General features: G+C 41.3%; 1 protein-coding gene across 1 annotated transcript; it reads left to right on the forward strand.

Moving 5' to 3' along the window:
* The first annotated feature begins 45 nt into the window (after positions 1–45).
* On the forward strand, positions 46–12,760 carry LOC134634149 (centrosome and spindle pole-associated protein 1). The gene is made up of 28 exons (XM_063483211.1): positions 46–91; positions 206–303; positions 1,942–2,022; positions 2,424–2,525; positions 2,764–3,107; positions 3,225–3,302; positions 3,920–4,005; positions 4,108–4,204; positions 4,683–4,722; positions 4,935–5,263; positions 5,347–5,471; positions 6,093–6,180; positions 6,421–6,532; positions 6,622–6,769; positions 6,874–6,980; positions 7,094–7,144; positions 7,292–7,438; positions 7,557–7,697; positions 7,778–7,876; positions 7,961–8,018; positions 8,109–8,235; positions 9,016–9,149; positions 10,772–10,909; positions 10,984–11,018; positions 11,153–11,216; positions 11,736–11,827; positions 11,912–12,023; positions 12,321–12,760. The coding sequence occupies exons 1-28, from the start codon at positions 46–48 to the stop codon at positions 12,446–12,448; spliced, it is 3,207 nt and encodes a 1,068-aa protein (XP_063339281.1). The 3' UTR covers positions 12,449–12,760.
* Positions 12,761–12,832: the final 72 nt, after the last annotated feature.

The raw sequence follows: 12,832 nt of genomic DNA on the forward strand, positions 1-12,832 counted from the left end.
TCTACAGTCAGGGTCAGATGGTGCAAATTACACAATGCTGTAAACATGACTTCAGCAGCAGCTCTAGGAGTAAACCCCAATCCCGACAGAGGTACTGTACAAGGCTGTAGTAGTGAATTGGCTGCATTATTTAAGCCTGTAGTGTTTAGTGAATAGTTTCCTGTTTTTATTGTACAGTCTACTCTATATATGCCGTATTTCCCAGGTATTGGCTTAAGCCATCTGCTGGGTACCGAGTATGAAAGGAAGAAGCAGAAGCTTCAGCGGGAGCTCCAGCTGGACTACAGAAACTATATATCCAGGGTGTGATGACGCTAAATAAATAAATAAAATAAAATAAAAATCTGAACATGTATAGATAAAATAATATATAGTTCATTTAGCCAAAACAATAGGAATTTACTGTTACATCAGGGATATAATTATATATAACCTATAAGAAAAGGTCTTAAATAAATCAGAATAGCTTATTAAAATAAAATTTAAAAAACATGCCAAAACAAACTGGCTTAGTGAGGTAAAAGTTGCACAATTTAAAAAAAAGTCCCAAAAAATAAACAAGCGATCTCAATATAAAAAAGAGAAATAAACAACAGAGCACCACACACAGACATTAGAATAAAAACCTTTTACTGAGTTATTTTCATTCACTGTTGTAATAAATTGTTAAATAGTAGACTAAACAGTATATGAAAAATAATTACTCTAAAGTCAAAATATCAAGTTAATAAAACTGGAAATCTTTGCTTTATGTAAGTGCCACCGAAGTGAAAATTTGTGGCTCACTGTAGAAGGAAAAGCACAATGAATCACAGTCACAATGAAATTTCAACAGCTGATTACTTATATTAAGATAATAATTTTATGTATTGCAAGGTTTTTGAAGCTTATGCTGAATTATTTAAAAGATTTGGTGTCCGATTAACATAGATTAAATATGTGCTAATTTGCATACATATCCAACTGACAGAATGGAATAAAACACCTAAATGTGCATTTTAGACTTTTCCTTTTAATCAGTGTTACATTTAAGACTTAATAAATCCTAATCTTAAAATTGTCTGGAACATGAGAACTTTTTATCTGGAATGACATATCGGAAATCATTACGAAAATACATTCACCAGCCACTTTATTAGGTATACCTTCCTAACGCCACATTAGAACCATTTTGGCAATCTAAATGGCATAGATTGAACAAGATTTTGGCTTATGACATGGTGGAGTGTTTTCCTGCTGAAATCAACTATCGGACGATGGATACTCATGGTCATACAACGATGGCCATGGTCAGCAACAATACTCACATAGGCTGTATATACGTAGTATCATCAGTTGGTACTAAAGGGCCTAAAGTCTGCCAAGAAAACATCCCACACACCATTACACCACCACTATCTGCTTTAGCTTATCTACTTCAAGGTTCACAGATGCTCTTCTGCATACCTTGGTTGTAACAAAGGGTTATTTGAGTTACTGTTTGCTTCCTATCAGTTTGAAGCAATCATTGCTATTCTTCCCTTATCTCACCTCTGGCATCAACAAGACATGTTACCCAGAGAACTACTGCTCCCTGGATTCAGGCTGTTCTCTGTAACCTCAAAGATGATTGTGTGGGAAAGTCCCAGTAGATCAGCAGTTTCTGAAATACTCAGACCTGTCCATCTGGCACCGGCAACCATGCCACGTTCAAGTAGCTTAGATCACCTTTCTTCCCCATTCTGATGCTTGATTTGAGCTTCAGCTGATCGTCTTCACCGTGTCTACATGCCCAAATGCACTGAGCTGCCGCCATGTGATTGGCTCATTTGGTATTTGCATTAATGAGCAGCTGAACAGGTGTACCTAGCAAAGTGGCTGGTGAGTTTATGTCTGTGTTTAACTAAGTTGCCTCTGTGTTGCATTTGCGTACACACAGCAAATCTCTTATTCTTCCTGCAGAAAACGGATCTGAAAAGTAAAGAGCCTCAACAACAACTTGATGGAGTGTCACTACCAATTGATGAGAGGATATCTGTAAAGGTGTGCCTGCATTCATTCGGTCATCAAAGTAGAGCTTTAGCTCTTCAGCTAGAACTGATATAAACGGCTGACTGCACAGTGCTGCGCACTTCATGGCAACTGATTTTCTTTATATAAGACCATGAACTTACAAACAAAAGTTAAGAGGGATTCAGGCGTCTATATGTGCACGACAAGCTGAATGTTGATAAGTATTGAGGCAAGCATTTTTGAAATATTGAGGCAAAAAATATAGCCTTAACCTCATCGTCACCTGAATGTGTGCAAGCAGAAATATGTATCTTCTTTTGATAGAAGATGGTATTCTTTAAGTTTTGTATTTCCTTAAATTATAAGTGTCATATGAGCTTAACTGAGCAGTGTGGCTGCTTGACTCTGACTTTTTGTTTTTTCTCTTGCAGGAAAAACTGAGAGAGGAGAGAAATAAAGAATACAACCTCTTCCTCCAAGAACAAGCTCAAATCAGAACCATAAAGAGGAGAACGTCTTCTGTCAGTCCCAAGGTAAGAAGACTGATGACTCAATAGGCAGATCGTGCACAATAACACTAGTGTGTTTGGTGCAATAATCCATGCAATTTTTATAGCACACTTTAAAGGATTCTCTATCAGTAGAAATGCTTCTCCATTTATCAGGTAGATACAGCTCACTGAGTACTTGAAAGATAAATAACGAAAAGCACTCTGTTACAAAGAAAATCTTTTTTCACATTGAATTTCTTCCTCACATTTTCATTTTCAGCATGGACAGATTCACGCTTCAGATGGCTTGAAAATTTCTCCCCCAGCCTCTCCCCTGTCATCCCATCACAAACATACCCACACAAACATAGTCCCCATTCACAATGAGAGGAAAGATGCTTCCACTTTGACTGAGGTGTTCAATGATGGAGAAATCAGGAGTCCAGTTCAGAGGCGGCGAAGACGCTGGCAAATCTACAGAGCAGAGCCCTACAGCTCTGAAGACGAGCTAAACACAGACAGAGGGGATGAGTTTGATTTGAGATACAGGAGGAGGAAGGACAGGCACACTCAAGAGCCTGACTACAAAGAGGAGATGACAGCGCAAGAGCGCAGAGTGAAGAAGTATCCATTTTTTTCTGGAAAATGATTTGAATTACTGGTAGTTTCATCCATTACCATATAAATGAGATCAGATTGCTCCTCTGCCAAATTTCACTGTCCTGTCTGTTTCTATGGCAGGGCTTCTCAGGACATAAAGGAGACAGCGGCTCCTACAGTTTCTGATCAGAAGACCAATGACACAATTTGGAAGTCTGAGTAAGCAAGTTTGTTTTTTGAGTCCTGCTTCTAGAAAGTTGTTAATGATCTCAGCTCCTAACTGTACACTAGCAATAATGTTAGCTTACAGATGCTTTGCCCTGGGCGACTGGTTTTGCAGCAATGTGATTTATGATGATGAAACAGTGGTCACATGCAGACATGGGCAGCCAATAACATCCCCCTGGAAAGTCTCATAAATTTTCAGAATCAATACCATCAGTACCATAATTGATTATACTGGTATCTGCTGCCATATTCGGTTATTGCTCTTCAGCACTTCTTTTGCCTGCTGTTGCATTTCATTGTTCCTGAACTACACTCAGTAACCTGGTAACATGTGGTGCTGTGATAGAGAGTGAGCCTTGGCCCTTCTCCAGGCAAACAATTGCTCACCCTAGAGTTTATTAGAAGAGCTGAATTGATGAAGCACAAGCCTTTGCTCTCTGTCTCTGAGTTATAGACCTCAAAGCTCTGTAGCCAGTGTGTGACATAAAATCGTAGCTGGGTGTGGCTTAAAGAGGAAGTTATTGCAGTGATGTTACCCTTACATGCTGTCAGTAATTGGGTGACTCTTATGGAGAGCCCCATTCTGTTTGTGTATCTGTATTCAATAGTCTTCAAGTGCCAGCCAGCATGAAGATGGCTGCAAGATCTGCTGTCAGGAAGGATAAGGCTGATTTTGCTACTGGACTCCTGATAGGTAAAAAACATTCTTACTACACAGATAATTTATGCAATTTATCAATTAAAGTCATATGTCAGAACTTGAGCAGTATTTAAATGACTCTACGTCTTGATGCAGGAGCAACAGAAGAGCAGGAGACCACTCAGATGAGGAAAGAACAATACAGGCAGGAGTTACTGAGACAAATTGCTGAAAAGCAGAGGAAGAAGATGGAGTAAGTATTTATTCTCAAAAATCATCATTTTCATCAGAGTCTATTCAGCTAGCTTAACCCTTATGATCTACAAAGCATGAAATCTTACTACTGATCGCTGGTCACCTCTCTTCTTAACCTAGAAAAGAGCTGTCGAAGCTAGGTTAAGAAGAGAAGTGATGAGAGTTAGGGGGGGGGGGGCAAGGATGAGATGGTTTGGACATGTGGAGAGGAGGGATAGCAGATATATTGGACAAAGAGTGTTGAAGATGAAGCTGCCAGGCAGGAGGAAACAATGAAGACCACAGAGAAGATTTATGGCTGTTGTGAAGGAGGACATGCAGCGGGTTGTGACAGAGGAGCATGCTAGGGATAGGGTGAAATGGAGGCTGTTGATCATGTTGTGGAGACCCCTAAAGGGAGCAGCTGAATAAAAAAGAAGACATAGAAAACAACATCAAGCCTGTGACGTTGTTCTCTGTCCTTTTTTTCTCTTTAGGGAGAAAAGACTTGAGCTGAGAGTTTACCCTGAGAAAGAGGTAGGAGAATAGCATTAAAAGATCTGGCTAGCAAAACCTTTAAACAGCAGAAACATAATGTTTGTGTCAGGTCTGGATTTGTTATTATAACTTTCATAGGTTGTGGAGTCTTGGAGAAATTTCTTGAAAGAAGTGCCACCTAATCTTATTCTCGATATATACGTTGTCTTTTTTTGATGATTGTGTTCTGGACTACACATAATCTGTTCCAGCCTGACCGGATGCAGCAGCTAGGGTCTGTGAATCGTCACTATAACAGCCTGAGCCAGGATGTTCTTCACAAGCTAGGAAAAAATCTAGAGGCCAAAGGGAAGCACCTAAATCCCAGTCTTGAAAATGGCAAACCCACTGAGAATGCAGATGAGAGAGCCCCCCCAGGAAAGTCCCAGGTGGACGTCATTACAGCTCTCAGACAACTGCCTGGGAAGACTGTGCCTTCAAATGGGATGGAATTACTGCAAGGTGTCCCCTCACTGGACTATTTTAGTGAGGACTACCACAGAGACTTCTCAAACATCCTAGGAGAGGTGACCATCCCAAGGTAGCTCACATTTGCTTCGATTAAATGAATAAAATTAGCAGCCCTGCTATACACTCACTGGAGTGTTGGTAACTCTGTTTCAGGGTTGCGAGTGTTGCTCCTGCTTTACCTCCCATTGTACCTCACAATTACAAGACTCCATATGATGCAGATTATTACTACTATGGAACCAGGAATCCATTAGATCCTCATCTTCCTCACAATCCAAGTAATGTAACTATCGGTTTCACAAATATGTATTTACTAAATGTTTCTTGTTTTTATTCCCCATTTTTTTAGACTTATGTTGTTGATTATTGCTAGCAGTTTTTAAAGCAAGCTGTAGTTTTTAAATACAACAAAAAGCAGACAAAGACTGGTTTGATTTCAGTGTGGTGATGTTTAGATTGCTGGAGTTGAAAAACGTGTTGCTATCCAGTTTGTGTAAAGTCAACATTACAAAGAAACTGCAACAACCTATTAACAAAATTAAAATAAACCCTTATATTTACTGTGATAGATGACCTGCTGCACTTAACGCAACTGTCACCTCCTTGCAAATCATATGAATGTTGCTTTAAGCTTCAGAAAAGCTTAAAGCAACATTCATGAAAATAGTAATGTTACTGTTACTGTTTCTCCTTTTCTACAGCTGAAGGCAACATTAATGATAATACTATATGCGAGTGGTGTGTTTGGTTACAGTTATTTCTTTTCTATTTTAATATTACTGCCAAATTCCTGCCCTTTATTTGAGCTTTGTTTGTGGCAGTCAGCGGCAGCAGATAGTTAATGAAGCTCTTGAATCGTGTGCATTCTTTATCTTATATTTTTGTATTTTCTACATCAGATGGTCTGCCCGGGGGGAATCGGCAGTCTGAGAATACCAAGATTTTGTCTCAGACACCGCGTCCTCTCAGATCCAGTGGCCACAATGAGTCAGTGACCTTCCCAGCACCTTTGTTTTTTTTTTTTTTGTAAAACATGTTAATTTTTTCATCATGTTGATGTTAATATAGATTTTATTCAGTAAATCTGCATGAAATGCCCTCATCTCTGTTAGCAGTAACCCAGTAGATCTTTTCTGTCTTCCGGAAGAGGGTCTTCACAAACTGAATGCCTATCACTACCTTCTGTACTTATATCTCCTTGCCATTTGCTACTCTATCTGCTTCCAGAGAAACTCATCAACATGGAGCATCTGCTCTGGTTTTTGAAGAACTTCATGCAGAAAAGTCAAAGCAGAGGAGAGAGAGTGTACTGAGCTACCAAGAGACACTCAGACAGCAGGTGCATTGTTATAGCTCCATGAAGAAACCACATGTTCTATTATAGCAGTGTCATGGTTTCATCCTTTGAAAATTGTGTCTGGGGCCCAGATTAAAGAAAGAGAGGAGCACAGAAGAATAGAGAAAGAAGAATCATCACGACTCAATGCCAAGATAGAGGCTGAGATGAAGGCATACAACCCCTGGGGGAGAAGTGGAGGAGGCGCTCCGATTAGAGACCAAAAAGGCAACCTTGTTAGTAAGTTTTATTGTAATGGTGTTCACCGGAGGTAAGATAATTTAATATGTTTGATCAACAGCTATCAATGTAACATGTTTTAATGAATGTTTTGCTGCCTTTAGGTGACCTGAATCAGATGCACAGGATCAATGAGGCATCATATAGGAATCCTGTGCCCACTCCTGGCACTGAAACTAGTTCTCCCATTTCCCATCGACTAACAGGTAGTGTTATCTTCCTCAGATTTCAGTGGCTGTGCATTTTATATGCTTTGTAGATCTATAGCTTATGGCTTTCTGTTTTTTCTGTTTTAAATTGTTTTTCACCTTTACAGGTTTCAAGGATGAGACACTTCAACAGCAGGACAGTTACAGAGCAGCCCTGAAACAGCAGGTAGGTCCCGGGGCCTCAGTCTGTAGATGGATGACAGGAGAGGGCACTGATCAACTGCAGGATGAAATGAAATGCTTTTAGACTTACAACAACCTGTATTCTCAGCACAGAAGTTGTAAATTAACTGTAACTGTGCATTTCAAACAGATAGAGGAAAACAAGAGAAAACAGCAAGAGGAAAGAGAACAGATTAGGATTGAGGAGGAGAAAGAAGAGAAGAGGCTGGCCATGCAGAGGGCATGCTTACAGGAGGAATATGAGGAGGAGCAAAGGAAAGAGAAAAGGAGGACTGAGGTGACGAGCTTGTTTCTTTTATAAAGAGTCCTTCATCATTTCTCCTTCTTTATAGTTAAGAGTGGGTTCCATAACAATGGAGTGGACTTAGAGAAATAGTTTTATCTACTCTCTGCAGCATAAACTGAAAAACCAAGGCTGGATCCATGAAGCTGAAACACGTCGCCAGAAGCAAGAAAAGGTGGTGAGGCAGGAAAAAGAGACTAAGAAGGTACCTCAGACCACCAGGGTGGAGAAAGACTCACGGTTGAATTATGAGGTACGGTAAGCACGAAAAGACAGGAGTGCTTTAGCTCGCTGTCTTTGTCAAAGAATGACATTTTACTTGTTGTCCTGCAGAGGCAGCCCTCTCCGCCTATCCCAACCTTGCAGAAAAAGCTGGCAAATCTTGCGCCATATAGGCCCTCCTCTGTTTTGAGCCAGCACTCATCCAGAACTGTGAGTAACTCATCGCAAAGGCTGCAAATATTTTCACATTTTGCCCTTTATGATAACTCTATAATAAAAAAAATGCATTCACAGAATCGCTCAGTGTCAGCACCACATCACCGACCACCCGATGAAATTCCCAGCCAGCAGGGTAAGATTTGTCTTAACCTCTGTGCGTGCAAATCATAAACATTTATTTTTCTGATCCTTGCTCTGCCTTCACTCCCCTGTCGTGCTTCAGATGATCAACAGGAAGTGATCAGAAAGCTGTCAGCCCTCCGTAGTTATCTGAGGAAAGAGCAGCAACAACTGGAGGTTCAGATCGGTCGCACAGATTCACACGAGACCCACTACAATCTGGTAAACAGGTACTGCAGTCAGGCAGCACTGAACAGCAGGGGGATGTGTGCAGGTATAACAGACCCAAAATAACAGGGATTTCTATCTTTTGTGCCAGGCTTACAATCAGTCATTTAGAGACGCTGCTATGTTGAATTTAACCCAATTAACACCCAGATGTTGTGAAGTGAAGACACAATACTAACTCTGGGCTGTTAAAGTGTGATCTTGATTTGATATTTGTAGTGAAGTATGTATTACTGTGCTTGGAAAAAATGAAGTGACCCACGTCTTTGCTCAGTGAATTGCTGTGGAGCACTACAGTAGCCATGTTGCTACTTATAATATTCTCAACATTACCAGGCCCAGCATGATATGTCGAGTAACTGCATCCCTCCCTGCTAAATTACAGGAATGTTTTACAAGCCACTCGTTAATCTGTGCTTGTATTCAAGTTTACAGCAAATCATCTGAGAAATGCCTTTGAACTGGTGCCAGTCTCTGGGCTTTTATTTTGTCACAGACTGCTCACACAGAAGGACCAGTGCTTTAGGGAACATAAAAGCTTTGGAATGTATTCAGCAAGTACAGGTCAAGCGTAATGCCCTCATTGTTTTATAGCAATGCAGAATTAATTTATGTCACTGCAGGACAGTGCAGCAGGTGGAGCTAAATGTTATAGTTACTGTGCACAACTAGAAAGCATTTGGCATAGTGAGCTGCTGCCACGTTTTCAGAGAAACATCTGTTTGTTATTAGAGGTAGTTGTTCTGTTTAATTTGGGATTTTCCTCCTTTGCTCATGTGTAGAAGACGACCAAGGGCGGAGGCCCTTAAATCTGCACATAGAGAAGCTGTCCTGTCTTCAGCTAGGAGTCCTTCTCCAGCTGATGCACATGCTAACAGGCAAAACATCAGGGAGTTCATCCAGCTTAAACACAGAGGTAATAAGAGACACAGCTTTGACACAGCTTTTAATGCTTCTGTGAACCACTGGTGTTCTTACAATGTACCAACCTGCAGTAAGTCTGATTTAATTTTCATTGCACAAATAATAATAGATTCAGGAATGTATTCACGGGAAGAGGCTGGCAAAGAAAAGTGGAATAGTCGGAGAGCTGAAGAAAAGAGTACTGGAAAGCTAGGCGCACATCACAGAGAGAGGTGGCCCTGGCGCAGGAAAAGGCTTGTAGTGAGTTGTATGTGAGGCTGGACACTAAGGAGAACGTGATTTGTAATGAATGACTAGGCAGAGAAATTGTGCTGGAAGAGATGTCCACCAGATTAGAGTGATTAAGTATAGAGGTGGAAATGTGCTAATGTGAAGAGAGTGTGTTGAGAAGATGGAAGGAGTACTTTGAGGAGCTCATGAATGAAGTTAATGACAGAAAGTGGATGAAAATGGAGTTAGAGAATCAGGAAGTGCAGAGAATCAGCAAGGAGGAAGTGAGGGCAACTCTGAAGAGGAAGGAGACGGGAGGCATCGAGAGGTCTAGGAGCGAGGGCCGTGGACTTTTGAACAAGAGTGTTTAACACAATCTTGAGGGGATTTCTGAGGAATGGAGATGGAGTGTAACCGTACCACTTTTAAATAACGGGGCTGATGTGAAGAGAGTAACTACAGAGGAATAAGATGGAGAAGTGTAGAGAAGGACTGATTGAGTTGCACTGTCTTTGTGGATATCATAGGGTGCCTAGACAGGAACTCTGGTGCTGCATGAGGAAGTCCTGAGGGGCGGAGAAGTATGTGATGGTGGTGCAGGGCATGTAGGACAACAAGACAATGGTGAAGTGTGCGGTGGGAGTGACAGTTGGGGGTGAGATTACATCAGAGATAGGCTCTGAGCCCCTTCTTGTTTCACTGGTGACAGAGAGGCTGACAGATGAGATCAGGCAAGAGTCTCTGTGGATGATGATGTTTGCAGACGATCACAGAAAAGATTCATGGATGAAGTGAAGGAGGACATGCAGGGGGTTGCTGTGACACAGGAGGATGCTAGAAATAGGGAGATCGAGGCAGATGATCCACTGTGGCGACCTCTAAAGGGAGCAGCCGAAAGAAGAAGAAGAAGCACAAATATGTCTAATAATGCTTTTCTTTTATTCTCAGTACTAAGCTACGTAGAGGAAGTCAGTGTTGATTCTTTTTACAATCACTTTGGTCATGCTGTTCTTGTAAGTGTGGAGGATACCAAATGGTTTAGACTTTTAATTGGTGCTCTATCTCCTTTTACCTAAACCGAAACTTTAATCTCATGAGGTCATTTGAGGCCTCGGTCAGTGACGGACAGTTTGCCCATGTGTACAGTGAATCTCATGTAAACTACCAAAGAATGACTGAATGTGTTCCCAAACTGGAGTCTGAAACACACTCAGAGCTGCAAGCTGTAAAACCAACAAAAGAGGATAAAGGACTAGATGTTTTTTTTTGGCTTCACTAAACACTTTTTTTGCTTTGTTTATTATTGTACTGATGCAAATATTTAATTTATTAGTCAATTGCTTGTTCTAGAGCTGCCCTATAGTAACAATCCCTGATGTGACGTAGCTTGCTTTTATCCTGCAGATACGACATCTCGTGAGGAGGTTCGAACCCTGTACCCTGACCCTCCCGCTGACGCGCAAAGTCTGGACATCCAGCAGCAGGCCCTTTTACGTGAACAACAGCACAAAATCAGGCTAATGAGGAGACAGGAAGATGGTGGTCAGTGAGCAAATACAAATCAGTTTCACCTCAAATGTTTGTCCTCTAACTCCTCCTTCTGTCTTCCTCTGTAGACTTCTTGGGCCGTCAACTCGGTAATTATAATCCTGTAAGTGATCAGCACATTACACAGTAACTATATTCTGCACTTTCACCCTGGCAGATAATTCAGTCTTGCATGGCTTAATTTTGTTAATTGTAGAGATTTTATTGTTTTCTGTCTGCATTTGTGTCTCCTCCCAGATCAAGAACCCTGGACGTGCCACTCACAGAAACCCCATATTGCCATCAGAGAGTTCTTTTATTGGTGAGTTTGGCAGAACGTGGTCCGTCTGTAAAAACCGTCTTTCTCATTTATTTCCCTTCTTGTGTTCACATGACTGGGGACACAATAGACTTTGAAAAAAAAATCCCAAAAGCACCAGATGTTTTACATAAAGGTGACACGGTTTGGGAAGTCCACTACATACAACCTCATAATACCTTTCTACAACACTCTGTGTGCCAGGCCAATTTAGCTCTTGGTTTCTCTGCCAGGCTAACTGTGGTGTATGCCAGCCAGCTGTCTGTGTTGCAGCTGGTGCCAGTGCTGGATGCAAGGTGACTACGCCAGCTGCAGGGTGGTGATAGCAGACTGCCAGAGCACAGGCAATTGGTACACTAGAGAAAAAAAAAGCCTGATGGCTTTTGAATACTTTTCTTCAAGCTCAGGGTTTTCCCACTATTTTCATATTATGCATGCATAAACGGAATAAAGTTTAGGTTTAGCTGTTTGGCTGTAAAGACATTTGCAATTAATAATACATGGCTATTGGGTTTTTGTCAGATTACAGTGGTGAGGCACGTGAGCAGAGGTCCCCTCAACCGTCAGCAGAGCACCAGGAGAGGACGGCCCCAAGGACGAGACTTAACTATGATGTATGTCTGATATGTATCTTGTGTTTTACTAAGATCAAAAGGATCACCATCATTAAGATATCAAATCTCTGCAAATCTTTACAGGAGGTGGCTGATAAGGGGGGTGATAATCTGCCAGCAGTACCCAGTCTCAACAACCAGAACAAACGCCACATTACGAAGCCAGACTCCCACTCTGGTGATCACAGCGTAAAAGGTAAGACGAAATAATTCACTACAGGAAGCATTTAAATGATCAAAGGTATAACTACTATAGTAGTGGGAGCTAATCTTAAACATCTTTCACTAATAAATTAGTGAAACAAAGAGCGTGCCACTTTATATACTTGTTGGCTTTTAGCAACATATGTAGAAGTCTCCACCTAAACCTTTGCTGTCTCAACAAAATTGAGATGGATGCTAAACCAAAATGTACATGCGCCAAATTTTAAGCATTTTTTAGTATCCTTAAAAAAAAGAAAAAATGTGATGGATAAGCCCCTGTACTCTACAGACTGGCTGCCCGGTGATGAAGCGGACGTGTCGTCGCTGGGTTCTGCCATGGGGAGGCGCGTCTCTGTGGACACGGTTGCCACGGAACTGTGGCTGCGGCCCGGAACATCAGGCGCTGTAAAGCAGTGAGGCTGTAGCGACAGGATAAACAGCAGGATGGGAGTTCCACACAGACTTAAACACTGCATTGCACAGCTCCCATTGGTGGCTCTCTAAACTGGGAATGCACAGTCACCTTTTCTGCAAATGCAGGTGGGGGTTTTCATGAGAACGGATGTCCTTCCTGTGCAGTGCTTTACTGACTTACACTTCACTTGTGTGCTATTACTATTTGCTCTCATTGGAGACCAGAGTCTGTAAAAACATTAATGACTATTAGATCACAGAAGAAACAGTTAATACAAAACTCACTGTGGCCAGTTCCTCTTTACCTTCTACATTTAGCACATTAAAATTTTGTAAAGGTGGGATTCAGTTAATGTTTTTGAGTAATAAAAATGTTACTGTAATGTT

The sequence above is a fragment of the Pelmatolapia mariae genome, linkage group LG9 (genome assembly GCF_036321145.2).
Source record: "Pelmatolapia mariae isolate MD_Pm_ZW linkage group LG9, Pm_UMD_F_2, whole genome shotgun sequence".
In the NCBI taxonomy this organism is placed as follows: Eukaryota; Metazoa; Chordata; class Actinopteri; order Cichliformes; family Cichlidae; genus Pelmatolapia; species Pelmatolapia mariae.